Here is a 26,394-nt window from a genome sequence, read left to right as displayed (position 1 = left end):
TCCCCCTCCCCCTCCCTCCCTCCCTCTGTGTATGGGAAATAAATTGTGTGTCATGAGTCCTGAATCTTTAATGCAATGGAAGTCTGTACCACTTGTGACTCACCAGGCTAAACAGAGCCCACTAGACATATATGGTAGCACACCAGAGGCTCACTAAACCCTCTGCAAAGTTACTTCTAAATAAACATTTGGGGTCTCTGTTTTTGTCTTTTAAAAAACTGAACGCGCACTAAAAAGCCCTGTATGATACCTAAATATATTTGGTTGTTATTTTCTAAAAGGATTTAAAGATAATTGTACCCCAAAAGAAAAAGAAAGAGAGAGATCCAGGAAGTCAGGAAGCTATGGCCTCCCCCCCCCCACTCCCTCTCTATATAAAATTTCTTCTTCTTGGAAAATCTAATGTTTTTTTTTTTTTTAATGAACATTTTTTCATAAGTTAGTTTTCCCAAAAAGATGTCCTGTTCACATATCTGACAAAACATTATGAGATGGGCAAAATATTATATACACTTTTGCCTGCAATTAAAAAAAAAAGATTAGGAGTTAATTACAAAGCTGCACAGAATTACTGGGAAAAGGGAGGATTAGGTATTTGAAATACAATATATTCTTGCGACAGCGATAGACTATTCTAGTTGTTGCAATGGTTGAAGGAAAATAATGAGAGATCTTTCCCCCCTGAAGAACAAACCAGTTCAATATTACAATTAAGAGATCTAATATAAATGAACAAATCTAAGAAACAAATATATTCAAAGATTAATTTTACTATTACTACTTCGTTGGAAGTTTGATACAAGAAGAAAATTTCCGTATCTGTATTTCCCATTGCTCCCATAATTAATAATGAACTTCTCTATCTGGATTGTCATTTAGGTAATTTTGGGTTATGGCAATTAAAAAGATTAGACGGTTATAAAAATCTGTTTGCTAATTACAGAGTTTTATCTTATGATCAAATCTCTGATACTATGAGCATGAGAGTCACCCCCTCAACAATACTTACAAATATGTAGAACAGCTCAAAAGCAAAAGTACAATGGTTTGGAGCCAATGAACCTAATACAAGAGAGCTGAAGGCACTTCTGTTGGTTCAGGGTGCTCACTGATCGCGTGACCGCACTCATCCCCAACATTGCCTCCAGAGGAGCAGGGGACATGTCAGAGGAGTCCTCTGAATGAATGGGTGTAGGGGTAAAGGTAAAGTGTGCCGTCAAGTCAATTTCGACTCTTGGTGCCCATAGATTTCTGTGGTTTTCTTTTGGTAGAATACGGGAGGGGTTTACAATTGCTTCCTCCCATGCAGTATGAGATTATGCCTTTCAACATCTTCCTATATCGCTGCTGCCCAATATAGTACCAGTGGGGATTCAAACCAGCAACCTTCTGCTTGTTAGTCAAGTATTTCCCTGCTGCACCACTTAAGGTGGCTGGGTGTAGGGGAGCAAGAATAAATCAGTAAATCCCCTGCTCCTGTGTGAGTAAGTGGCTGTCCCTTCTACTTGGGTAGCAGGATCTGCTGACATAAGGGTATAGCCTTGAAAAGCACAACAAAGCCTAAGGCAATGAAAGAATTGACAGAAGTTTGGCAGCTCTAACATGCAGCCCAGTCCTATGCATGTTTACTGTACAGTATCCTATAGGCCTTGCTCCCAAGTAAGTGTGCCTATGATTGCAGCCTTGGTGAAATTAGCAAAATTAAGTGCTTGAAGAGATCTGTTGGCCATTATTTATCAAGTGTCTTCCCAGTTTCTAAAAATGACCTCAACTGTTTGAATCTATGCTAATTGTTTGATTTTTTTCATATTTTATTTTGCTTGTTATGTTGTATTTATGTGATGTTTGTTATGTGCTACATACATAATATTTCTGATAAAACCAAAACTTGATTAAGACTGGAATTCTATGCATACTTATCTAGGATGAAGCCTCATTGAACACAGTGGGGCTTACTTTTGAGAAAACATGTATAAGATTGTAGTGTCAGGCAGTACCTTATCTTAAAACTACTTTTTCCTGGGAAACTGACAATTATCAATGCTATCATCCTTTTCACACTTCACAGACTCTGTGTTTCCAAGTTGATAAAACCTGGAGATTCCAATGACAAGAAGAATCTCACATTCACAGTAAGGTCTGAATCAAACCCATCTTACTGGGTGACATATTCACAGCAATGCCTTTACTTTGCTCAAAGGCCTTTAACTGGTTGAGTATTTTTTTTTTAAAGCACGAATGGATAGAACTATCCTATTCCTACAGAGCAGCAGAGAATGTTTCTCAGGTAGGTTAGGGGACATGAGCAAGGCAAAAATGCATTACAACACTTACAGCACAAAGAAGTCCATAGAAAACAAATGTATTTGCCAAAAACATTTGGGGCTATGACCTGGGAGGTAACCACTATTATTATCTTCAAGTTGTAGATGTAGGCTGTAGGTTGGGGATTAGTTCATGGCAGAGGTGAAATTTTAATTGGGGAGTTCCTACTCATTCCCTTAGCTACTTAGCAGTGGTACCATCACTAAGCATCACTGATGCATTCCTGTCCATAAGTGCAACAGCAGGTCCCTTATGGGGAATGGCTTAATTCTTACAATACTTTTTGTTTCAGGCATTTGGTCCTAGTTTGTATTTAAACTGCCTGAGTGAATAATGATGAGCAGTTCAGTGGAATCCTGGCCAACTAGGAGTGGGTGTCACTGGGGATGGTATTTGTTATTTTAGGATAGTGCGTGGGTGACATGGAAGGGAAGATGATCAGATACTGTGAATCCACATAAAAGAGGAAGAAGTGGAGTATGTTGTGGAAAAACAGGTTGGATTCAATTAGATTAGCAGATAATATCTTCGAAACAAAGCTTTCTTCGAGTATGTTCTGAAACGCTATAAGGAAAGGATCTGAGTCCTTCTCAGCAGGCAGAAAGTATCTTAGGCTAGAGCCAAACACGGGTAGTATTTAGAGAACCAACCACAGATATAGAAAAAGATGGGAGTAACACACCATCACAATTCAGATTGACACTTTGAGTCTGAAATTGAACTTTCCTACTCCCAGCATAAAGTACAGAGGATTTTCATCACATAAATGGTAATGGATACAGCAATAATACTGTGTATCCATAGGAAACCATGGCCAATGTCAGCTTCCAGCATTTATCTTAAATTTATACTGTGTTACTCTAGTCTTTTTCTGTCCTTACAGGAATTAGCAATAGCAATAGCAATAGCATTTATATACCGCTTTATAGCCGGAGCTCTCTAAGCGGTTTACAATGATTTAGCATATTGCCCCCAACATTCTGGGTACATTCTGGGAATTGCAGAACCATCGTTGCTTCTGGTGCACACACTTGTTCTTTTGTTTCACAGTCCCCCAAGTTAAATAGGTTATACTATATATATTTCCCATACATATGTTGTTATGTTCCGCTTAAAACATTTGAATGTGACAGATACTTTTAAAATAATAAGATATTCCATCAGTATGGCGTCTGGGCCTGTAGCAGGGCCTTCTCTGTGGCCGCCCCTCTTCTCTGGAACACTCTTCCCCCCAGATTTGCTCAGCCCCCTCTCAAGCTGCTTTTAAGACCCTTCTTAAGACCCACCTGTTATGCCAGACGTTTGCCTTATTATTATTATTATTTTAATTAATTGGTATTGGTGTTGTTGTTCACCACCTAGAGTCTTTGGAGGAGGCAGTAGATAAGAACATTTTAATTAATAAATAAATGAATGAATAAATATGTGCTGGTTGAAAAATGTCATGGCTTAAGGTCTGATCTAAGAATTCTGAGGTACTATAAGAAATCCAACAAACCAGTTTTGAACAAGGACAATAATGGCACAGGTCTGTACAGTATGAACAACATTTGAAGAGATGGTCTGAAAGAAATGATTTCTGTTGGAGAAGTTATTGACATTTTCTAGCAGAATGAATGTATACACACAGGAAGTCTCTTCTATGAACATTTTTTGGGGATAAGATCAGTAATGGAGATTACTGGTAGCAGCAGCAGCTCACTGCATTACAATTGCATTTGTTGCTCTTTATATATTCTGGGAACATGGTCCTCACTTAGCAATATAAATCTAAGACTGGGGAAATGAACAGAGGAGGGGAATGTCCTTTCCAACATTTAACAGGAGAAAAGAAGTTCAATTGTTGTACGCTGAGTAAAGAAAAATATTCCAGAAGAAGAAAAATTATTATTGTTACTTGTTACTATTGTTTATATACGTAGATATAAGAAGACATATATACTGCTTTTCAACAAAAGCGGTTTACACAGAAAAAGTAATAAGAAAAAGAATGAGAAAGTGACCCCCTGACCCCCAACGGCTCGCAATCTACAAAGAAACAAAGCAGCAACAGTCATTGGGAGGAACATTATGCTGAGATGGTTGCTCTTTCCCTGCTAAATAACCTAAGCAGGGTCTACCCTGGTTGCATATGAATGGGAGACTAGAAGTGTGAGCACTGTAAGATATTCCCCTCAGGGGATGGAGCCGCTCTGGGAAGAGCAGAAGGTTCCAAGTTCCCTCCATGGCAGCATCCCCAAGATAGAGCTGAGAGAGATTCCTGCCTGCAACCTTGGAGAAGCCTCTGCCAGTCTGTGAAGACAATACTGAGCAAGATGGACCAATGGTCTGACTCAGTATATGGCAGCTTCCTATGTTCCCATGTAATATCAGAGAGCCATGGCTTTAAAAGGTGCCTTTTTGTTCATTTATTCCTTTTGACTTGCAAATGTATGAATTAAAATTCAGATGGCTGCTACTTCTAGTCAAAGTCATTTTGAAAGGGGTGCTCATAGCAAGGGTGCTTTACCTTTCCCACATAGCACTTTTCTGCAGAAACTCCTCCAGCTGCTTTCCATACATGTGCCTGTCTTTGCAAGGGGAATGTGGTGGGTAGGAGAAAATGATAAGCATTCCTTAATGCTTCTCCACTACAAATTGGCCCCTTCCAATGCACCACAGGGATGCAGACAAAGGGGAAGTTTGAGAAGCAACTCCTCATTTAATTTTTTTGCTTATGTAATCTACTTTATGCTGGTTAAAGACCATAACAAAGATTGAATGATTGACTGAATTTTTTTGTGGGGAGAGGAAAGACACTGGGGTGTGTGTGTGTTGAGATATGGGTTATTACGTTTTGGAGGGAGCTCGGTAAAATGAAGTGGGAGCTCCCCAAATGCTTAGGGAGGAATCTGTACTTTGGACTAGAAGCAGCAACCAAAACGGTTTTAAGACATTTGGCCCTTAGTACATTGTACCCAAAGCAACAAAAATAGTTCTATGATACCTTAAAGATTAACACAGATTTTGTACTATCAGCTTTCACAGGCAAGAGCTTGCTGTGCTGGATGCATGGGCAACTGATAAAGGGAACCATAATGCGCTAATGAATAAGTCAAATATGAGAGAGCCTTCCAATATGGCGTCATGTCTTAAAATTAACTCCCAAATACAGAATTCCTGCATTTCATTATTTAGATGTCAGATCTCTACATTTAATGCCATAGTCTCATTTTCTAATATTCTAGGGCTGTCATCCCTGACTAAATTACTCAATAGGAGTCTAGGAGTTCTTGGAATTTCAAAGTTCTAGGAACAGGGTCTTCTCAAGCCATTTGAGAAGCCGAGAAAGAAAATACAAAGGATATCCCTGTGCTCTTAATCAATATAGAGCACAATCGACCACAGGAAGGTTTATAAATAAATAAATATTTATAAATCAACGGAAAACTGTGCAAAAGCATTATTGTGTTCTTGAACAACTCCCAGTCATTTCAATGGGGCTTACAAAGGAAAATATCCGAAGGATGAGTGCCCTATTGGTGGCAGAGTAGGAACAGACAGATCTGACCTAAGGCAAGCTGTATCATGGTTAGGGCCACCTCTGACCAAGATTTTCTACTTTATTATACACTAGCAAATTTACATGGTCTCATCTTCAGAGAAGGATGTGGAGTATTGACGCAGCCAAGCAAGCACAGGTGGACAACAAATGTAGCAGCATAACAAACGTAGGACGCTTACAACCCATATTTCACTGAATTCTGTGGCAAAACTTCCACTGATCTCAGTGCCTTTGGACTGCATCCATTGTGTTTTGCAACACAATGCAAAATGAAATCTAATGTAAGAAACCCAGAAAACAGAAATGGACCTGTTTATGACTGTGAATTTGAACAGATCAGTCGCAGGGGAAGGGGCTGCTTAACCCTTTCTCCCAATTTCCCACTGTCCCACCATCAACAAAAAAATATACAGTATATTTTCCCCACAGGGAAAAATATCCTACAGGGAGAGTTTAAGCAATCCCTGCCCCATTCATAACCTCTTTGCCTGTTGCAACATTTCAGTTAAAAACCAAAACAAAACCTCACAAGAATGTTCACAGGTCTCCCAAATCACATTTAGTTTCCCCCCTAAAGAAAACATGGCTCGCAAACAGATACCTATTAAACTGGTAGTATAAGTCAAAGGAAGCTTGGCTTCCTTAAAATCCAAACAAATCCCTCCTTCATACAGTTTCCCATTGATTGAGGGAAATAATTACTTGCTGCTGTGCCTTCATGAGCTGGTATGGTGTGGCAACTGAGAGACTGACCAATGAATCAGGACTTCACCAGTTTGACTCTCACCTCTGACATGAACTTGCTAGGCAAGCCTCAGCTGCAGTTGGGGAGAACAGTATTTATTTCCCCTCTACAGGGTTGTTTTAAGGATAACAAAATAGTTAACGTGAAATGTTTTGAACACTCAAGAAGTGCTATGCAAGTGGTAAGCATTATCATTTACAGAGGTAGAGGAAGAGAGATAGTGAGTCAAGACACAGAATAATCAGGATGAAATCCCTGCCTGGTAGGAAAGGTGCTTGGGTCGAGGACAGTGGTCAAATCACTAGCTCTTGCAGTGCTATCCTGAGCTTAGCCTTACACACTTGGAGGAAGTAACATGGTGCCCACTGGGACTTATTTCCTAGTCATTCCTATTTCGAATATAGCCTTGTGTAGTAAAGATACAATGAGATGTTAGGATATACTGTAATGCACCATGAGCCCCTGGGATCCGACAGGACAGACATGCAAGATGACAGACAAGTACAAGAGTAACTTTATCTGACGAACAGAGCAGCGGAAGGCGAGAGACTTGGCTCCAAGCACTTTGGGGCCAAAAGTGGAAAATCCAAATGGCAACACCTCACCACAACTAAGTGGAGCACAGTCCACCCGGAATGTCTCCTGAACAAGCCTCTTTAAATGGGACTTGGCATATCTCATGCATTACACTGGGGTGTAAGCAGGAGAACTTCCAGGTGGACTGTAGCACAGGGGCCAAGATCTGCCTGCCTCCTTCTATACTCTGACCCTTTAATGGCACCTCACATTCACTCACTTCAACATGCCTCTTGAGAGGGCCACCTCTGTGAGAGCCATTAAGTGGAAAGAATCATGCAAGGAAGGGTTCTTTCCCATTTTTGTAACTCTCTGCAAATATGAGATGTGGAGTCCAGACTGGGATTAGGAAAAAGGGAGGTATCATCAGGCTCCAGAGAAGGCACTGAGTAGAAGAAGGGGGGGGGCTGCCCTTGGCACAGCTGATGTTTTGTGGGAGGGACCCAGTGGCTGTTCCCTGCTGAGGCGTGGGCAGCCACAAGGAGAAAGAGATGTGCAGCCGTCACTGCAGTGATATGAAGAATCTTATAATAACCACGAATGGGGTGTCTGTGTGTGTGTGTTGGCTGGTACAGGGCACTAGTCCAAAACCCACTCACGCCTCTCTCAGAGATGAGAGATCACTCCCCTGCAGGATCCTTATCGGCAGGCATACGGCAGAGGACGAGGTGCCATCCCCCCATCTCCACCACCCCAGTGCCAGTGGCACACAGGCTGCTGAGCAAAACACAATCCTGGGACAGAAAAGGGGGAGGCGCACACGCACAGGCATGCATGCACACACAGACAACCGTCCCGCAGAAGAAGCACACCTCTTACCCTCTATGTCTCCCAAACACCCAGTCCCCTGCTCCTCGGGGATCTCATCCTGGAGGCCAGGCAGACCCGTCCAGGATCATACAAAGAGGCGCCAGCCAGAGAGAGAGAGAGAGAGAGTTAAAAGCTCATGCTCGCTCAATGGCGCTGCAATGAGCGAGGAGAAGGCGCTGACACAGGAGAAGGAGGCGCAGCAGCAGCATCTCTGCCCGCTCCACACACGGTCACACGCAAGGGGCGCCGCGCGAGCCAGAGTAGCGGTCCTGGTGGTGCCTTTTGTGGCCACCCTTCAGACTAGCTGACTTGGCGAGGACGGAGCTGGGTTGCCAGCCGGCTACCGGCCAGGCTGAACCCCGCTTGGCTTCGACAATAAAGCAGCATCGTGTTGTGCCTTCCGCAGCCCCTGCATGCGCAAGGCCCTCCTGCTCGCCTTCCCAACAGAACTGACGCGGCGGCGGCGGCGGCCGCCACGGAGAGGAGGAAGCAGCAGGAGTTGCTGCAGCCTCCATCAGCCCAGCGCGAGCCTTCCTCCCCGCCCTTCCTTACCTACAGTCCTGGAACCAATGCAGCCCATTCCTCCGGCCGGCGGGGCTCCCTCCACTAGGAGGGCGAGGCGGACGAGGACGACGAGGCGAGCAGGACAGCTGCAGCCGCTGAGGCGGGAGACAGGAGCGTGGCCGCGCTGCGGAGCGGAGTTCCTGTCACGGCGAGTCCCCAGGGCGGCCCGCCAGGGGCCGGAGGGAGCTGTTCATCACTTCGCTCAGGTGCGAGGGAGCGCGCGACTCCGAGCTGGTGGTGGTGCTGCTGCTGCTTCTGCTGCAGGCGCCGCGCCGCGACGCCCAGAGGGAGGGAGGGACGCCAGACGCTTCCCTGCCGAGCAGCCAGACCCGCCTCCTGCTTGCCTGCCGCCGTCTCCCTGTGCCCGGCTCGGTGGAAGATGCTCCCGGGGCTCACAAGGGAGGGGGAGGAGGACCGAGATTGGGTAAACAGCTCCAGAGCCCGGCGCGGCGCTGCCATTGGCTGAGCCGGAGCCGCGGCTGGAGGAAGGAGGCAGCGGGCGAGGAGCGCAAGTCAGCAAGGAGCTCGCACGCCGCTGGGATGCTCCAAGCAACCAACCAGCCAGGCAGGCACACGCCCACCCGCCCAGGCAGGCCAGGGGGAGGGGCGGAAGAGAGCAGTACTGCAAAGTGGAGTATTATTTGCATTCACACCGGAAAGCGGCGCAGAGCAGATCTCCCTCTCTTTCTAGGGGCCATTTTGGGTGCAGAGGGGGCGTGGGGGGGGGGGGAGAGAGATGGAACCACCATTCAGTGTGCAAGGGTTAAAGGAGTGGGCGGGGTACTTCGACATAAAGGTCGTCATCCGGTCAACTGCAATGGAGAAAGAGAATTGCTTCCACTGAACTCAGTGGGACTTAATCTCAGGTAAGTATGCATAGCCTGGCAGCCAGAAAAGGAAGCTTTTTTTAAAAAAAGAGAGAAGAAGAATCGCGACGACAAACCCCGCGATCTACGGGTGGGTGGGAGGGAGGGCAGCGGACGGCGAGAGGTTCGCTCCAAGTCGTTGCCTGAGAGGTGGCGGGAAGGCAAAAGCACCCAGAAAGCAAAGCCCCTTTCTGCTTGCTTCTGCGGCCCTTCCCGCCAGGCGGGCGGTGGTGCCGGCTGGACGTCGCTCCTTGCCTCTGACCCAGGAGAAACCCCGTGCGCCGCGGAGCCGCCTTGAGTTTGCCGTTGGACACTGCAGCAGCGCCTCCGAGTGCTCTGCTCCTGCCAAGCCAGCCGGCGGAGGGAGGGAGGGGGCGAGGGAGAAGAAGAGGCACAACAACCGCATTGCATTGCGCTGTATTGTCTTCTGCGAGCGTGCGTGAGTGAAGAGGGTCTTGCCAGACACAGAGCGGGAAGGTAGGGGGCGCCGCCGAGGGCAAAGGAGAGTACCGGGGAATCCAGCCCAATTCGGGTCCAGAGAACACGCAACACAGAGATGTAAAACGACTGGAAGAGGGCAGCAGCCGGAGATGGACGGACGCGAGAGAGAGAGAGAGAAGCAGGCCGGTGAGGAGCGTGCCAAGACGCGGAGCTCAGTAGCTGCAGTTCTAAGCTGGGGGAAACACACACACACACACTCGCCATCTCCAGCCGGCTACCCCAGGGAAGCTCGCTCTTCCAGGCAGCGCCCTTTGCTCTGGCCCGACATAGACGGCGCGTTGGTGGCGCCGGGCAGAAGGAAGACCAAGCTCGCCACCTGCCAAGCCACTACATGCGTGAGCACTGATCTTCCCCTTAGGGGATGGGGCACCTGCTGGGGAGAGCACCTGCCTGCTTGCATGCAGAAGGTTCCAACGAGCTCCCTCCGGGGCATCTCCAGATAGGGCTGAGAGAGACTCCTGCCTGCAACCTTGGAGATGCTGCTGCCAGGCTGTGTAGACAATACTGAGCTAGAAGAACCAAGGGTCTGACTCAGTATAAGGCAGTTTCCTGTGTTCTTATGGAAGACTCTGCTCCCTCGTGTTTACAGATGTCAGGGGGCAGCTGTGTTAGCAGCATTTAGAGGCATCTAAAAGACATGTTTTGTGGCAAAAGCATTCCAGTGCTGTGTCACCAGAAAAAAAGGGGGGGCAGGAGCACAAAAGGGATGAAGTTGCATTAGCAAGCTGTGTCCACATGTTGGATTTCTGAAACAGAAATGGGGGCGGTAGGGTCAAGCCACTTTTCTGGGGGGCACTTGCCCACCTGCTCCCTCTGGAGTATTCACCGGCCAGAGCCCCTTTTCTATCCATATGTGCATTATAGTGTGCCTCATACTTTCAGGAGGCCTGGATTGCCACATTCTCAACCGGGGTTGCAGTTCCTCCCCAGACCTAGAGGAGAGCCACAATTTTCCACTAAGAATAGGCCTGTCTGTAATAAGCAGGTGGATAGCCCTTGTGTTGCTGGGACTTCTTGAGGGTGGGGGATACACTTTATCTCTGGGCACCTGGTACATGGACATAGCATAGCTCCATCCTCCACAGAGTACCTGACAATGGAGCCAGGCCACCCAGGGACAGAGTGTAGATTTTGCTCTGTTACAAGTGCAGCAAAAGACATGATAGATAGACAGATAGTTATCCTTATTTTGGTCATTGGCCAGCAATATAATTGAGGTAAGGGCTACATCTTTCTCTAGTGACTTCAGTGTCTGGGATAGGAGACGAGTTCCCCTATGATGGTCTTGCTATCATGTAAGACCGTGTTTATTTTTCTCATGTATAGCTCTCAGTGGGAGCCTCCGAAAGGCAAGCCTGCTTTATCTGTATAACCCCAACATTTGTTCTGTGTCATTGTCACACTGATGTTTTCCAAACTTAATTCTTACTGAGGTGATAAACCTGTGTCTGGGCTATATTACTTCAGCCTTCAGGTAGGAGCTCACACAACTGAATGCCCCTCCATAAAAAATATACTCCCTGCACATAGAAAACTAACAAATCAAGAGAGCTGATTCTGGCCTAGCCGCCACCTCATGCTAGCTTTCTATGTGGGAGTTTCACAATCTTTGGTCATTTTAGAATAGTGTGGAGTGTGTTGGGGTTTGCAGTTCAATTCAATCTCTTCTTGAACTTTATAGTTAGAGAAGGGCAGGTTTTTTTCAGTTGTGTGGCCTACTTCAGATATTACCATTCTATATACAGGTGAAACTCGAAAAATTAGAATATCGTGCAAAAGTCCATTAATTTCAGTAATGCAAATTAAACGGTGAAACTGATATATGAGACAGACGCATTACATGCAAAGCGAGATAAGTCAAGCCTTAATTTGTTATAATTGTGATGATCATGGCGTACAGCTCATGAAAACCCCAAATCCACAATCCCAGAAAATTAGAATATTACATGGAACCAAGAAGACAAGGATTGTAGAATAGAACAATATCGGACCTCTGAAAAGTATACAGTGTACTGTGCTTGATTGGCCAGCAAACTCGCCTGACCTGACCCCATAGAGAATCTATGGGGCATTGCCAAGAGAAGGATGAGAGACATGAGACCAAACAATGCAGAATTGCTGAAGGCCGCTAATGAAGCATCCTGGTCTTCCATAACACCTCATCAGTGCCACAGGCTGATAGCATCCATGCCACGCCGCACTGAGGCAGTAATTGCTGCAAAAAGGGCCCAAACCAAGTACTGAATACATATGCATGCTTATACTTTTCGGAGGTCCAATATTGTTCTATTCTACAATCCTTGTCTTCTTGGTTCCATGTAATATTCTAATTTTCTGGGATTGTGGATTTGGGGTTTTCATGAGCTGTACGCCATGATCATCACAATTATAACAAATTAAGGCTTGACTTATCTCGCTTTGCATGTAATGCGTCTGTCTCATATATCAGTTTCACCGTTTAATTTGCATTACTGAAATTAATGGACTTTTGCACGATATTCTAATTTTCCGAGTTTCACCTGTAAGAAGGACCCTCCTGGATCAAAACAAAGGTCCATCCAGTTCAGTATACTATTTCTGCAGCGTCTAACCCGATGCTTCTAGGAAGCCCAGAAGCAGGATATGTAGGCAGGATGGAGAAGTTTCAGTTTGTGTCCAGGGAGAGGGGAAAAGAGACAAAGCAGGCAAGGGCCAGAAACGGAGCTTTTAAAAATGTTTTACAAAGTTCAGATAAGTTAATAGTCTATATTACCATGCAAAAAGAAAGAGAATAAGGGGAAACCTAACCGCAGCCGAATTTGAGCAGGAACCAAAGGCACAGCAACGTGGGATTAAATCAACTGAGCACAGACAACAACCCATCTGAATGAGCCCTGGCTGCAACAGACAAGCAGGACCACACTAAGAGCATGTCTGCCTTATGGTTACTGGAGGATGTCCCAACGTACTGTTGAGGTGTCCTCTAATCACGTGATTAAAACTCTGCGGAGTCTGGAGCATGTGTACAGAGGTGATTCAGATGAACACCCCCTCATGCGATTAAAGCAGAGATTCTCAAACTTGAGTCCCCATTTGATAGGTTTATCGAATACATATATTGTAAGTCTTTTTAGAACTGGTATCTATCGTTGGGTAGTATACCATTAAATCTTCAGTTACAGTGATACAGTTGACTTCCAACAGTTATATAAATTGTGTTTGTTTAAGATGGGGCTTGAGTAGTTTTCTTTCTTGCTGGAATGGTATAGCAAGCTGGTGCTTTAGCATATCTTCTTGAAGAAATAAAGATGATTCTATGTATTGTGAGTTCTGTACAACCCTTTTGCTGAATTTTGTTCTATCTTACAATATGTTACTTGATATAAGGTGTCTTTCATATTGAGTTTTTGAGGCTTTTTTCATATCAAGTATTTATTAAGGGTTTGTAGAAGATGTTCTGAGCCACCTAATGGTGCAGCGGGAAATGACTTGACTAGCAAGCCAGAGGTTGCTGGTTGGAATTCCCACTGGTACATTTCCCAGACTATGGGAAACACCTATATTGGGCAACAACGATATAGGGAAATGCTAAAAGGCACCATCTCATACTGCACAGGAGGAGGCAGTGTTAAACTCCTGTATTCTACCAAAGACAACCACAAGGCTCTGTGGTCACCAGTTCAGTATAAGTGTGACTCAATGGCACACTTTACCTTTAGAAGATGTTGCTTGAATAATTTTCTATCTTAACTTGTTACAGTAAGTAGGCTTTCAATATATCAGTCAGATGATTCAATTTACTGTGACTTTTATACACTTTTTGTTTAACATTTCTATAATGTCACTTGAAGCAAGGTATATTGTGAATTTTCTGAGATCTAATGCACTTATATGCATATGATTTATTAACTAGAACATAACTGAGTTTTTATTATTTCTTGGAAGAGTGTAGTCTGGAGCATACAGACCAATACTACCAGCATTATCAAGCTTATAGAATTTCTTCTAAGACTGCAAGCTGGTTGTTCTAATATATCTTCTTGAGGCAACAGAGGTGATTCTACATATCAGTGGAACATGTAAATCAATAACAGCAGTCTTGTCAAGTTGCATTGAAGCTTTTTAAATTTCTCTAACATTATCATCCACTTGACAAAGTTTAACAATGAAATGGGGGTCACGATTATGGATTTGTATGATATCGGTTGTATTGACTTTTATACTATGGATTTCATTGTATTATCCTCACAAGTATCTTTATGAAGTATTATCTTGGGTTGAATTTTGGTTCTATTAGAAGTTGAGTGTGTCTTGTGTCAACATAAAGGACACCCATATCAACAGTGTTTGTTATACATTCTTTATTATATAGGGGGGAGTGTATTGCTTCTCATGTGTCTCATGTAGAGATCCCAGTATGCATTGTTCATCCCTTCTGAACTACCATGTACATTCAACAGCAGCTGTAGTTTAGACAGCTGAATGGTGCAAGCTAGGATTTTGACTGCCATGAAATCCTTCAAGTGCTCTTTTGAAGAGCCAATGTGAACAAAAGCTTCATATACATCTTTGGCTTGGGGTTTTCACAAGCAGGGCATGCATTTTATTTGGTGAACAACAGCAAACCCACCCACCCCACAATCAAGTTTTCATTGGCATATGAAGTATTACATGTATTTTCACCCGCACTGACATTTCCATGATGGTGGCCTGGCCCCGAAACCGAAAATATCGGGATTCACCAAGGAAAACACATTAACTTCTCTTTAATTTTATGGAGGAGGGGCAAATAGATACCCTTTATGTATGAAAAGATTGGAATTCTCATACACTCACTATAGAAATTTGATGAGGGATGGTGTGACCTGTTCTTGGCAAATTAGATAAACTTTGGACACTTAGACCAGGAGAAGCATGTGTGGGTTTTGTTCTGTTTGAGCTATGAACAGATACACCAGGCAGCTTGGGTCCAGCTTGGACTACAGACTCATCTTCTCCATCAGGCTGCCTCTCCAAGAGGCCTCCATGATGTAGAAATCCTAGAGGGGGAAGGGGAAGAACCAGTGGTCAGATAATATGGAGGGAGGAAAGGGAGCAAAATTCTGAGGTGAGGTAGCTCCTGCTTGCTGCTCCCATTCTGACTTGGGACAGGCTTTCCTCTTACCTTCTTCCTTGAAGTGTAGCCCTCTACAGGATCCTAGTGTTTTATAGCTGCTTCCCTCTTAAACACAAAACAATCTTATGTAGTTTAACTGAGCTTGACTCAAACACAGTTTTTCCCCTCCTCCTTTCCTTTCTAACCCCACCCACCACACTCTATAGGATCCCCACTGGGACAAACTTCTAATTAGCAAAAAATAAAATATTGTTTGTTCGAATACAGTACCCAGGAGTAGTCCTTTTTGGCCTTGGATAAGGAACTGAGGTGCTCTCACACTCATGCTGTTTTGGGGTCTGGTATTGTCTCCAGTCATCCATCCCCATTGCACAGAAATTCAGGTTCCACAATGTCCCTCCATAAGGTGTTGCTAATAGAGAAAGTGGGGCTACCACCCTCATTTAGTTATATATTAATAGTATTTAAATCTGCCTGTGCATAGATGCCTAAATACTCCTCCAGGGTGCTTTCCAGACTACAACCGGGATCAGGGCGTATCTCAGAAGGGTGCTTCTACACTTCCTGTGTCGTGACACTGCAGTCTCTACGCGGACAGCAGGGTGCCGTTCACACTGCCAATGCCTTGTCTCAAATTTAATCGTTGGGATATAGAGCTAGGACGCCGTATATCCAGCATGTAAAAGTTGCTGGTTTGGGGGGTTGTTAGTTGCTGTGAGATGGCTCCCCCTGCTGCTTATGTTCCAAATGCCACTTGCCTAAATGGAGACATTTTGCTGATGATGAGCAGCTACTCTGGAAAGCGTCCAAGAACAACTGGTTGCCTTCGCTCACATTAGTTTGGGTTACTACTCTTCTCTCATCTTCTCTCAGCCTCTCCCATGTTAGGAAAAAGATCCTTACTACCTTCTGAAAAGTAGCCTACCTATCCCAGGCTATAGAGCTTCTGTCCCACAATGCACTTTTAGGTCCCCTCTCTGTCTCTATTCTGGCATTTTCAGTAGGTATCCTTCTGACCTTTTCGTGACCTTCCTGCTGACCAGGTGTCCTGACATCTTCCTGGCCTTTGTCTGACTTTGGGGATGAATTGACCATGGCCTGTGACTTTGCACTTTTATATAGACAACAACTTGGAACCCACTCCTCCCCACAAACTCCTCCCTTTTAGTAGTTTTACACTGCACAGTGATGGCATTTAACCAAATGCACACTAGCAGCCATTTTGCTTTGCTAGTTCTGTGGGAGAGAGGTGTGTGTGAAGTCAAGCAGGTAGGTACATCTTAGGTACATCTTAGCAGGTAGGTACATCTTGTCAGGCAAAAGTGTTTGAAAAGCATCACCTGCCATAATTGCTTCATTTAATGAAATAATGCTGTTCCCCCCAGAAATCCTGGTTATTCTACTGCTCAAGCTAGGATGAAGCAGAGACAGGCTAAGCCCAGCCCATCATGTGGGACGCCTACTGATACTACCTGGTAGCTCGGGGACATTGCTCCCCATGGAAGATTGGGGTGGTTGGGCCTGCCACCCCCAAAGTTAGTGTCCCTGCATGTTGGCAAATGGTATTGCTCCTCGACAACTGGTATTCACAGGCACACTTCTTCTAAACCTGAAGGTAAGATTTGGTCGTCATGATTAGTAGCCATTGACTGACTGGACCTCCATCTATTTTCCTTTTAAAATAACCTAGGCTAAGCCAGTGAGCATCACATTCTGTGGCAGTGAATTCCATACATTGATTCAAGTGTTGTGGGGGGAAATTATTTATTTTGTCTGTCTTTAATCTGCAGATCAGTTGGGTTTTTTTAGGTGACGTCAGATTCTCGTATAGGACAAGGAAAAAATGTCTCTGTCAATTTTCTCCTCACATATTGTACTCATTGACTGGATCCATGGATCGCCTGACCAAAAGAGCCTATATCGAGCCTGGATTTGATTTCAGTTTGTTTACTTCCATCCAGCCCTTCATCGATTCTAGACACCGATTCCGGACATTCATAGCCTCTCCTGCTGGAGATGGTAGTGAGAGATAAAGCTGGGTGTCATCAGAATACAGGTGAGAGAGCACATAAACCCTGGATGACTTCTCTCAGCAGTTTTTTATTTAGACAGACGGACAGGTAGATAGATAGCATAGAAGGCAAGAGGGCCACAGTGTGAAACAGTTGTTCTTCAGGACAACCACCTGGAATCTGCCTGTCAAGGAGCTGAGGGCAGAACAGTGCTCTCAATCCCATCCTGGTGAGGTGGTCCAGAAGGATACTGTTATTGATAATATTGAAAGCTACTGTCCAGCAAAACCATGCACTCCTCCAGTCCAGATCTTGGAGTAGATTATGTACCAGAGCAACAAAGGTTGTTTCCATCCTGAAACCAGGCCTGCAACCTGATTGAAAGGTGTACTAGTATACACTCAATGCAGGAGGTCTCTCCCATTGCAGGAGTGTCTGTTCTGATGCATCTACATAAGTTTGGAATCTGTTGCATGCAGGGGTTTTCATTACAACTCCGCATGGTAAAAGAGCATAGTTGCACACTTTTGACACATGATTGTATACTATGAGGCGCTTCACACAATACGTGTGAAGTGCCTGATGGGGTTCTGTGGGAAGAGCGGGCTTAGTCCTTTCTCCCTGCAGACAAGCAGCCGCTCATAGCTGGGTGGCTAGATCAGCCGCCCATACGGCTGCTGGCTCCATCACAGGGGCTGCAGGGATCAGGGGCTGCGTCGCCCCCAGAAGTTCTGGGCATCCTGGAGAGACCCCCAAGTCTGGGAGGCTCCCAGTCAGGGATCTACAGGGTTCTTGTGTGTCACCACGTGCCAAGGCGACACATGAGCAAAAAACCCAAGGGTTTTAAGTGGAGGATACTGGGGAGGTGATTGTGGGAATAGCCTTTATTACTACTACACATATTTATATACCGCTTTTCGACAAAAGCAGTTTACATGAAAAAATAAGATGGTTCCTCAACTCCACTCTCCATCTGGGCAGCAGGCAAAGTTAAGGAATTCTTGTGGGCCCCACAGCATGCAGAAGAGTACAGGTGAAACTCGGAAAATTAGAATATCGTGCAAAAGTCCATTAATTTCAGTAATGCAAATTAAAAGGTGAAATTGATATATGAGACAGACGCATTACATGCAAAGCGAGATAAGTCAAGCCTTAATTTGTTATAATTGTGATGATCATGGTGTACAGCTCATGAAAACCCCAAATCCACAATCCCAGAAAATTAGAATATTACATGGAACCAAGAAGACAAGGATTGTAGAATAGAACAATATCGGACCTCTGAAAAGTATAAGCATGCATATGTATTCAGTACTTGGTTTGGGCCCTTTTTGCAGCAATTACTGCCTCAATGCAGTGTGGCATGGATGCTATCAGCCTGTGGCACTGATGAGGTGTTATGGAAGACCAGGATGCTTCATTAGCGGCCTTCAGCTCTTCTGCATTGTTTGGTCTCATGTCTCTCATCCTTCTCTTGGCAATGCCCCATAGATTCTCTATGGGGTCAGGTCAGGCGAGTTTGCTGGCCAATCAAGCACAGTACACTGTATACTTTTCGGAGGTCCGATATTGTTCTATTCTACAATCCTTGTCTTCTTGGTTCCATGTAATATTCTAATTTTCTGGGATTGTGGATTTGGGGTTTTCATGAGCTGTACGCCATGATCATCACAATTATAACAAATTAAGGCTTGACTTATCTCGCTTTGCATGTAATGCGTCTGTCTCATATATCAGTTTCACCTTTTAATTTGCATTACTGAAATTAATGGACTTTTGCACAATATTCTAATTTTCCAAGTTTCACCTGTACATACAACAACAAACAGTAGGCTCAGAAGTGTGGCTAGGTGAAAGAAAATTGCCCTCCTCCATGTTATCCTTTGAATTACAGCTTAATTGCACAGGGGAGGACAGCTGGGAAGATAAGGGAAAACGCCTAGAAGGAAAATACTCCGCTCCTTCAGACTGCAGCACTCTTTCCTCGATCACTGAAGAGGTATTTGCTGAAGGGCAACATTTCTTCCCTGCTCTTTTAGGTTTATGGAGAGTCTTAGATTTAGAAACAGTTCTTTTTTGGAGCTAAAGACCCATCATTCACTGCACTCCCCTGCGTTCACGTTCCAATAGTCCAGATAGCCCAAATGGTGAAATAGCCCAAATAGATCTAGCAATGCCCTTGGCCCCAGTAGAACCCAGAGTAAAGGGGGGGGGGAACTAAACAAACGGTCTGAAGGAAAAATTTATGGGCCATTAAAATCAAAATTCAGGAGAGCGAAGAAAAACGCTTGTACTCCCGGAAGCTTCGACCGGAAGTCCTCCTGTCGCCAAAAGGCTCACAGTCGAAAACAAAAAATAAGGCAGACAGCAGGAACAACACTGCTGTGCTCGGGTTGGATAGGGAGAGTCTAAGGACCCAGATACAGAACAGCTCTGAGATTAGTGATGCTGAAGGTTCTTTTCTGAATGGTGAATAGAAGAAAAGGTTTGGATCCTGCTCTATGTACTTCTTTGTCAGAATCACTGTGTGCCTCAAGGATTTGTTTACAATTATGCTGATATAGGACGTTTACAAGTGTTTCTTCCTATCAAAAACACAGTACAAGGCCCTGATCTTATCCTGAGGCAAAAAGGTTGCAAAGTGGATAAAATATGAGGTCCAAGTGCCTCATACATACACGTAGGCATCAAAACAGCTACAAGAGGGTATGATCAATACCCATGGCCAGTGACGCAGGCAACACAGTGGGCTGTTCTGCTCAAGGCTTCCAAGTCAAACTAGATGTGATAAGGGCCGCCATGTTTGTTTAACCATGTATCTGCTTTCTTCACATATAAAGTGAGTTTTACACAAAAAGGGGCACACGGGTGAAGGGAGGCAAACCACCACAATCTTTCCAACTCACTGTACGCTGTTAGTTTGGAGATTTTTTGTCCAGAGCTTCCCATTTCTAATATCAGAATTGGACTGGCTGGGGAAAATAAGTTTGGGTGGTGAAGGAAGGCAAAGCAGAGGATGAGAAAGGACACCCTAGTTCATATGCTCCTTCTGATATTAAAATCACACTCCCCCATGCCTCACTTTATACATGCATCATACAAAGCACATGTATAAAGACACAGTATGCAGCTTGGTGGTGTGCTTCTGAACCCAATGCTGTCTTTGGAGGTGCAAGTGGCAGCAGTGTGTAGAAGTGCCTTTTACCAGCTATAGCTGGTATACATTGCGCCCCTACTTTGAGAAGTTGGACTTGGCCTCAGTTGCACATGCATTGGTGACATCCAGATTGGACTACTGCAATGTGCTCTGTGTGGGGTTGCCCATGAAGACAGGTTTGCAAGCTTCAGCTGGTCCAGAATGCTGTTGCAAGGACACTCATGGGTACAAGTTGCATCACAAGTGTTATACATGTCCTGTGGCAGCTTCACTGGTTACCAGTCCACTTCCAGGCTAGATTCAAAGTGCTGGGCTTGACCTTTAAAGCCCTACACAGTTTGGGGCTGGTTACCTGTTGGATAACATTCACCCAGATGAACTTGTCAGGGACCTCTGTTGGGCACCTGAGGCCTTGCTCATGGCTCCACCACTGACAGAGATCCAGTTGGCAGGGGCAAGGCCTTTTCAGTTGTGGCCCCTCAACTTTGGAACAACCTCCTGGAAGAACTTTGTCATGCTCCTTCCCACAGTGTTTTAAAAATTTTTAAATGACTAAAACCATATCTTTTTAGAGAGGCATTTAAATGTTATATCCACCCCTTACATATCTGGTAGGTTTCTTAGTTTTTCAGCTTTTACTTTTAATTCGAAACTTTTTTTAAAATGTAACTTTTAAATGTAGTTTTAGCCTCGTCTTTTAACTTCTATCAATTTATTTTTACTGTTGTATCTATTTTACTAATGTGAGCTTCTTCAAGCAGTAGTATACTGGAGGGGCAGGGTTTAAATAATGAAATTGGGCAGACACATTAACGTGGTTGCCCCATCATATCTACGTTCGCCTACACTCTCAGCTCGCAAATGTGTGGGGACGAAAGGATAGAAGAATGGCCAGTTTAGGCACCATCCTGTTTACCTTATTGGGTAAATTTAGCCCTTGCTGTAGATGAGAGCAAAGACTGATTTTCAAAAATGTGTTAACTCCAAACTCCACTCTTATGCCTAGTACACAGTCCCATTAGAACATAAGAACAGCCCTGCTGGATCAGGCCCAAGGCCCATCTAGTCCAGCATACTGTTTTGCACAGTGACCCACCAGATGCCGCTGGAAGCCACAGGTAGGAGTTGAGGGCGTGCACTCGCTCCTGCTGTTACTCCTCTGCAACTGGTACTCAGAGGCATCCTGCCTTTGAGGCTGGAGGTGGCCTATAGCCCTCCGAGTAGTAGCCGTTGATAGACCTCTCCTCCAGGAACCATCCAACTTGGTCTGTGCAACTAGGCAGGTGTTCCTTTAATAACCGCTAGAGACAAAGAGTTGCTTGCTCAATGGCCTGTGACAACAAGTGGCTACTAGGTACTAGATCCACAGGTTTTCATGGGGGTGGAGGAATCACTTTGGAATGCCAAAGCACATGTTGTATGCCTTGGGGGTTATGGGTGGTGCTTTAAAGACCATCTTCTTGCTCCTCAGGGTTCAGTTTGTATATGTGTAAATAAACAGATATTACAAAAATGCCATAAGTTTCCAGAACTCCATCCTCACAATGAAACTGTAACTTCCTACCACTTGGGCAAGTGGGGACTAAATGCAGGGAAGATCAATTAAGTGCACATTGTACTGTGGGGACTAATGTGGCCTAGTAACCATGGCTATGCCCTCCACCCCCAATAAATTGTCTATAATCCCATTCCCACTGATTCTGTAGGGCTGCTAAATCCCCAAACCAGTCTTAAAATTAGCAAGAATTGTAGAAATATTTCCAGGATATATTTGCACTGGAAAGAAACATCACAGAGAATGGTTCCACCAGTGAAAAATGAATCACTGGTGTTGTTGGCTCCTTGTTAATTCTCTTTATATCTGCCCTTCTAAAGCCAGTGAGACTACAGATTCTCCAGGAATGCATGAAATCTAAAACCATTACATCATGCAGTGAAACTTCCATGAACATATCCAGCCAGATCTGACAATCTTGTTCTATGGAGATAAGATCCACCTCGTCGTTCGGCAAAATGTCTGCTCTGAGATCTTTCAGCATGGCTAATGTTACAAATAAATTATACATAAGTAACACTATACAAGTGCACTGATTTAAAGCTATGCCGCACTAGTAACCATACTGCATCTGTACTGGGCCTAGCCAGCCAGTTCCCCAAAAGTTGGTTATCATCCACCCTTCGGTGTAGTGCTTCCATACTGATGTATGCCTGTATAAACTGAGCAACATACATTTCTGTCCTTTACACATGTTCAATAGAATCATGGATGCATGCTTAAACTATGCTAGTTTTTAGGTTTGTAAATTAGTTGCAAATCTAGCCTCATTAACAGAAGCATCGTGTCCGCATCACAAGGAGTAATAGTTCCATTCTATTCTGTGCTGATCAGACCTCACTTAGAATACTGTATTCAATTCTGCACCCCACATTTTAAGAAGGATGTTGGTTCAGAGGAGGGCAACAAAGATCTGGAATTTGAATCCTGTGAGAAACAGTTGGAGGAGCTGTGTATGTTTAGCTTGGGCCCTTTCCAGATTACACCCTACAACAGTGTCATTGCCTGTCCATTAAGTTTGCTTCTGTACTGCCTGTGTTTTGACATCGCAGTCCCTGCTCTGACAGCAGGGTGCCGTTCATATTTCCGATGCCACCTTTCGGATTTTATCCTTGCATTTTAGTCCTACAATGTTGCATGTGTGTCGCAAACCCAGCTGTATTTTCCTGTTGTAGGTGGGTTGTGCAAGCTCGTTTTCAAAACGATCCTGCCAAGCTGTTTATGCTGGTCTGAGACCATAATAAAGATTGATTTGATTTGATCCTGCAAGCCGAAGCATTCTACTGCTGAACAACGTGTAATCTGGAAAGCGCCCTGCAGAAGAAATGACTACGGGGAGATGATATCCGAAGAGCTGAGGAGGAGCGGACTTGTTCTCTGTTGCTCCTGCGGGCAGGATTAGAACCTGTGGGTTGAAATTACAAGGAGTCAAGTCTTTATTTGAAATAACAAGGAAGCAGATGCTGGCTGGACATTAGGGGGAATTTCCTAATTGAAAAGTCTGTTTGACAGTGCACCAGTCCGCCTCACACAGTGGTGGACTCTTCTTCTCTAAAGGTTTTCAAACAAGCTAGATGGTTAGATATCTGCACTGACAGGGAGTTGGACTAGAAACCCTCCAAGGTGCCTTCCAACTCTGAGATTCTATTATTCTAATTAACCTAGTCAGAGGAAAGAATGCATCATACGAAACGACGCATTAATATCAGGAGAGACAATTCCAATGTGGTTGAAGCACACACCCCATCTGAGGCTTACCAACAATATTCAACACAACAAGGATGGTTGTCAGTTTAACTGAGCAGACCTTGTAAGGCTTACTCCATAACTGCACAGCACAGCAATCGCTGGGGAGCAACTGAAGGGCTATGGAGGTGACGGCAGTATCATCCAAGTGACCAGCATCTCCACGTCACAGGTGGGATCTTTCAGCACTGCCCAGAGGAAGGGCTGCTTGCCAGGGATGTTTAGGCAACCCTTCTATGAGGCCAAGTGAGGCAGTCACCTCAGGCAGCAGCTTACTGAGGTGCCAGTGAGGTGGCAAGATGCCCCTCCCCCCACTTAAGGGGGTGCATGCAAGAGGGTGCCATTTGGCATCCTGCCTCAGGCACACAGAAATCTTGAGCTGCCCCTGGTCTGGACAGCAGTGCGATGGAGAAGGTTAAGGAGATGTTCAGGGTAACTCCATTTTGGGGACTTTGCTTTTCCATTCTATGCTAAGTAAACCATTGAGACTTTAGACTTCAGCTTCTGCATATGAATAGGCCAAATTGCAACCAAGGAAACAGTCATTTTTAAAATCTGAATGGCAGTCCCTGAAATATACAGACTTTACTGTTCTCCTTGGTTTATACAGTCTGATCGACTTTGTCTTGCCTGGCTTGTCGGCAAAATAGTTAATGTTTTGCAAGCCATTCTGTCCATGCCAGTTTGCAAGGCTTTGTTTTAATTAGCTTGCAGAGATGCCTTTTGATCTAGCAAGTTTAGTTCTCAGAAAACATTAATTCCCAGTCTCATTGGTAAGGAAGATAACAGTGGGACAGAATACAGGCAGTTAGAAAAATCAGATTCCGAAGCCAGTTGGAGGGGAAGTGGCATTAAAACCAGCTGACTCACAGTTTTCATCATAGAACAGTAGCAGCCAATTACATAGCACTTTATCTAAGGAGGGGCAACTTTTCTCATGATGCTTTCCTTGCATGCTGAATCTTGTAGTCCTGGTTGTCGCAGCCTGTGTGCCCCTCCACCTATCCCTGTGGCTTTTGGGTCCCCTGTAACCACCCTCAGTTTACGGTATTTACACAAACAGAAGATGACTCAGTCTGAAGTTGAAGACAACCCTCTTAAAAATGCAGATGAAATACAGGTTATGCCTGTACTTACCTGACAAGAAGAGGACTCTGAATTTATGATGATCCCCCTGGTTTCTAACATCAAGCAACCTGGAAAAAAAGCTAGTTCAGGTAAATACGGTATATTTTCCTTCCATCATCCCATCACCGCCTAAGGGACATGCGAAGAGAAGGCAGCAGAGAAATCTATACTGCTGTTTCTGCCTTCTGTCCACCCCCCACCCCAAATGCAAATGGGAATGTCCCCCAAAGGCCTCTGGCGGGATGTTCCCATTTTGCAGGGGATTGGGTGGGTGGGTGCCAGGAGAAGGTGGTGGTGGTATGGATCTCTCAGCTGAGAGGCTCATGTGCTTCTGCCACCTTTCCTCTCCCCACTGGCCGATAGGCTTCTTGCCAGAGGCCCTTATGATGATAGAGGGGCTTGTAGGAGGAAGCACATTTGTGTGAGGAGGAAGGGTTTTCAGCCAAACCAAAATATCAACAGGGAAACAGCCAATCTCACCTCCCATGGTCATCTTTCACACAGGGCTTTTAGTTCACATCTCCTCCAGAATGGAGGTCTGCGTTCACATACCAGCCAAATTTACTCCGAAGTCTCTGAGAGCTATCAGGGAGCACTTCACACACAATTTGGGTTTTTCATCGCTCGTTGGAGTGTAGCCCGATTTATATCTGGGGTTAAAAAAAATCCACTTTTTGCATCTGTTTTGTTTTGGGCGGGGGGGGGGGGACTTCGAACTCGCAATAAAGCCCTGTGGTAAAGCCTGCTGGTGGATGTTGCAACAGAGTGAGCCCTCTCATGCGTCTCCACTGAATGAGCCTCAGGAAGCAAGGGCCACACAGGAGGGGTATCTCTAGAAGATCTAAGGGGCAGGGAGACTTTTATCCTAACTATCCTATTTATATATACTGCCTGATAGAGGTATCTGAATGCGGAGTATTTGTATCTCTAGGCGCTGAGATACATGGACATATGGATGATCCTCTAAGTATATTGGTCCTCAGATGTTTAAGGCTTTGAAAGTAATGACTGGCACCTTGAATTGGCTTGCAAACAAACAGGCAACCAATGCAATTGAAAAGAAAGGAGTGCCATCGAGTCAGTGTTGACTCCTGGCGACTACAGAGCTATGTGGTGTTTATTTATTTATTTATTTATTTATTTGACATATTTTTGTACCGCCCAAAACTTACGTCTCTGGGTGGTTTACAAGATAAAAACAAAGGTAAAACATTAGTTAATAACAAAACAAGAAATTTAAAACACAATTTAATTTTTTTTAAAACAATATTCTAAAAACAACATTAAAAGAATCAAAACAATATTAGTTAAAAGCCTGGGTGAACAGATGTGTCTTTAAACACTTTAAAAAAATTGTCAGAGATGTGGAGGCTCTTATTTCATTAGGGAGCGCATTCCAGAGTCTTGGGGTGGCAACAGAGAAGGCCCGTCCCTGTGTATGCCACCAGACTAGCCGGTGGTAAATGTAGATGGACCTCTCCTTGTTGGGAATTCTCTCTGGTAAGAGAAACCCTTTTTCATTATAGCAGAGTGCACAGATGCACAACACAGTGGAATTTAGTTAGGCATGCGTGTATGCTGAGAGTAAAGTAACTTGGAGCCAGTTCATAGTTTCAAATCAATATATAAGGCATTTATTAAGGAACTCCATTCTAGATAGGAAAGTGAGGAGTTAGGATCTCTGATCTATCTATCTAGCTGGATGAAGATGGATTCTGCATCTCTGCACACATGGTGCACAGGAGAGGAGCTTGCATGTTGAAAGGTAGA

The 26,394-nt window shown here is 44.6% G+C and overlaps 1 protein-coding gene and 1 long non-coding RNA gene across 2 annotated transcripts in view; one reads left to right on the top strand and one right to left on the bottom strand.

Moving 5' to 3' along the window:
• The window catches only part of FAM131B (family with sequence similarity 131 member B), a 102,670-nt gene extending 93,470 nt beyond the window's left edge, over positions 1-9,200 (bottom strand). Inside the window, exon 1 of the mRNA XM_053300585.1 lies at positions 8,553-9,200. Coding sequence (XP_053156560.1) covers positions 8,553-8,580 — 28 coding nt within the window. The 5' untranslated portion in view covers positions 8,581-9,200. The remainder of the gene's footprint in view (positions 1-8,552) is intronic.
• Positions 9,201-11,893: 2,693 nt separating this feature from the next.
• Positions 11,894-22,343, top strand: LOC128346851 (uncharacterized). The gene is made up of 4 exons (XR_008317239.1): positions 11,894-16,641; positions 16,988-17,082; positions 18,933-19,037; positions 22,071-22,343. It is a non-coding gene; the product is annotated as an uncharacterized LOC128346851 (long non-coding RNA).
• Positions 22,344-26,394: the final 4,051 nt, after the last annotated feature.

This window comes from Hemicordylus capensis, chromosome 2 (genome assembly GCF_027244095.1).
Source record: "Hemicordylus capensis ecotype Gifberg chromosome 2, rHemCap1.1.pri, whole genome shotgun sequence".
Lineage (NCBI taxonomy): Eukaryota > Metazoa > Chordata > Lepidosauria > Squamata > Cordylidae > Hemicordylus > Hemicordylus capensis.
The sequence above is the reverse complement of the archived record's forward strand: the minus strand, read 5'-3'. Positions and strand labels throughout refer to the sequence as shown.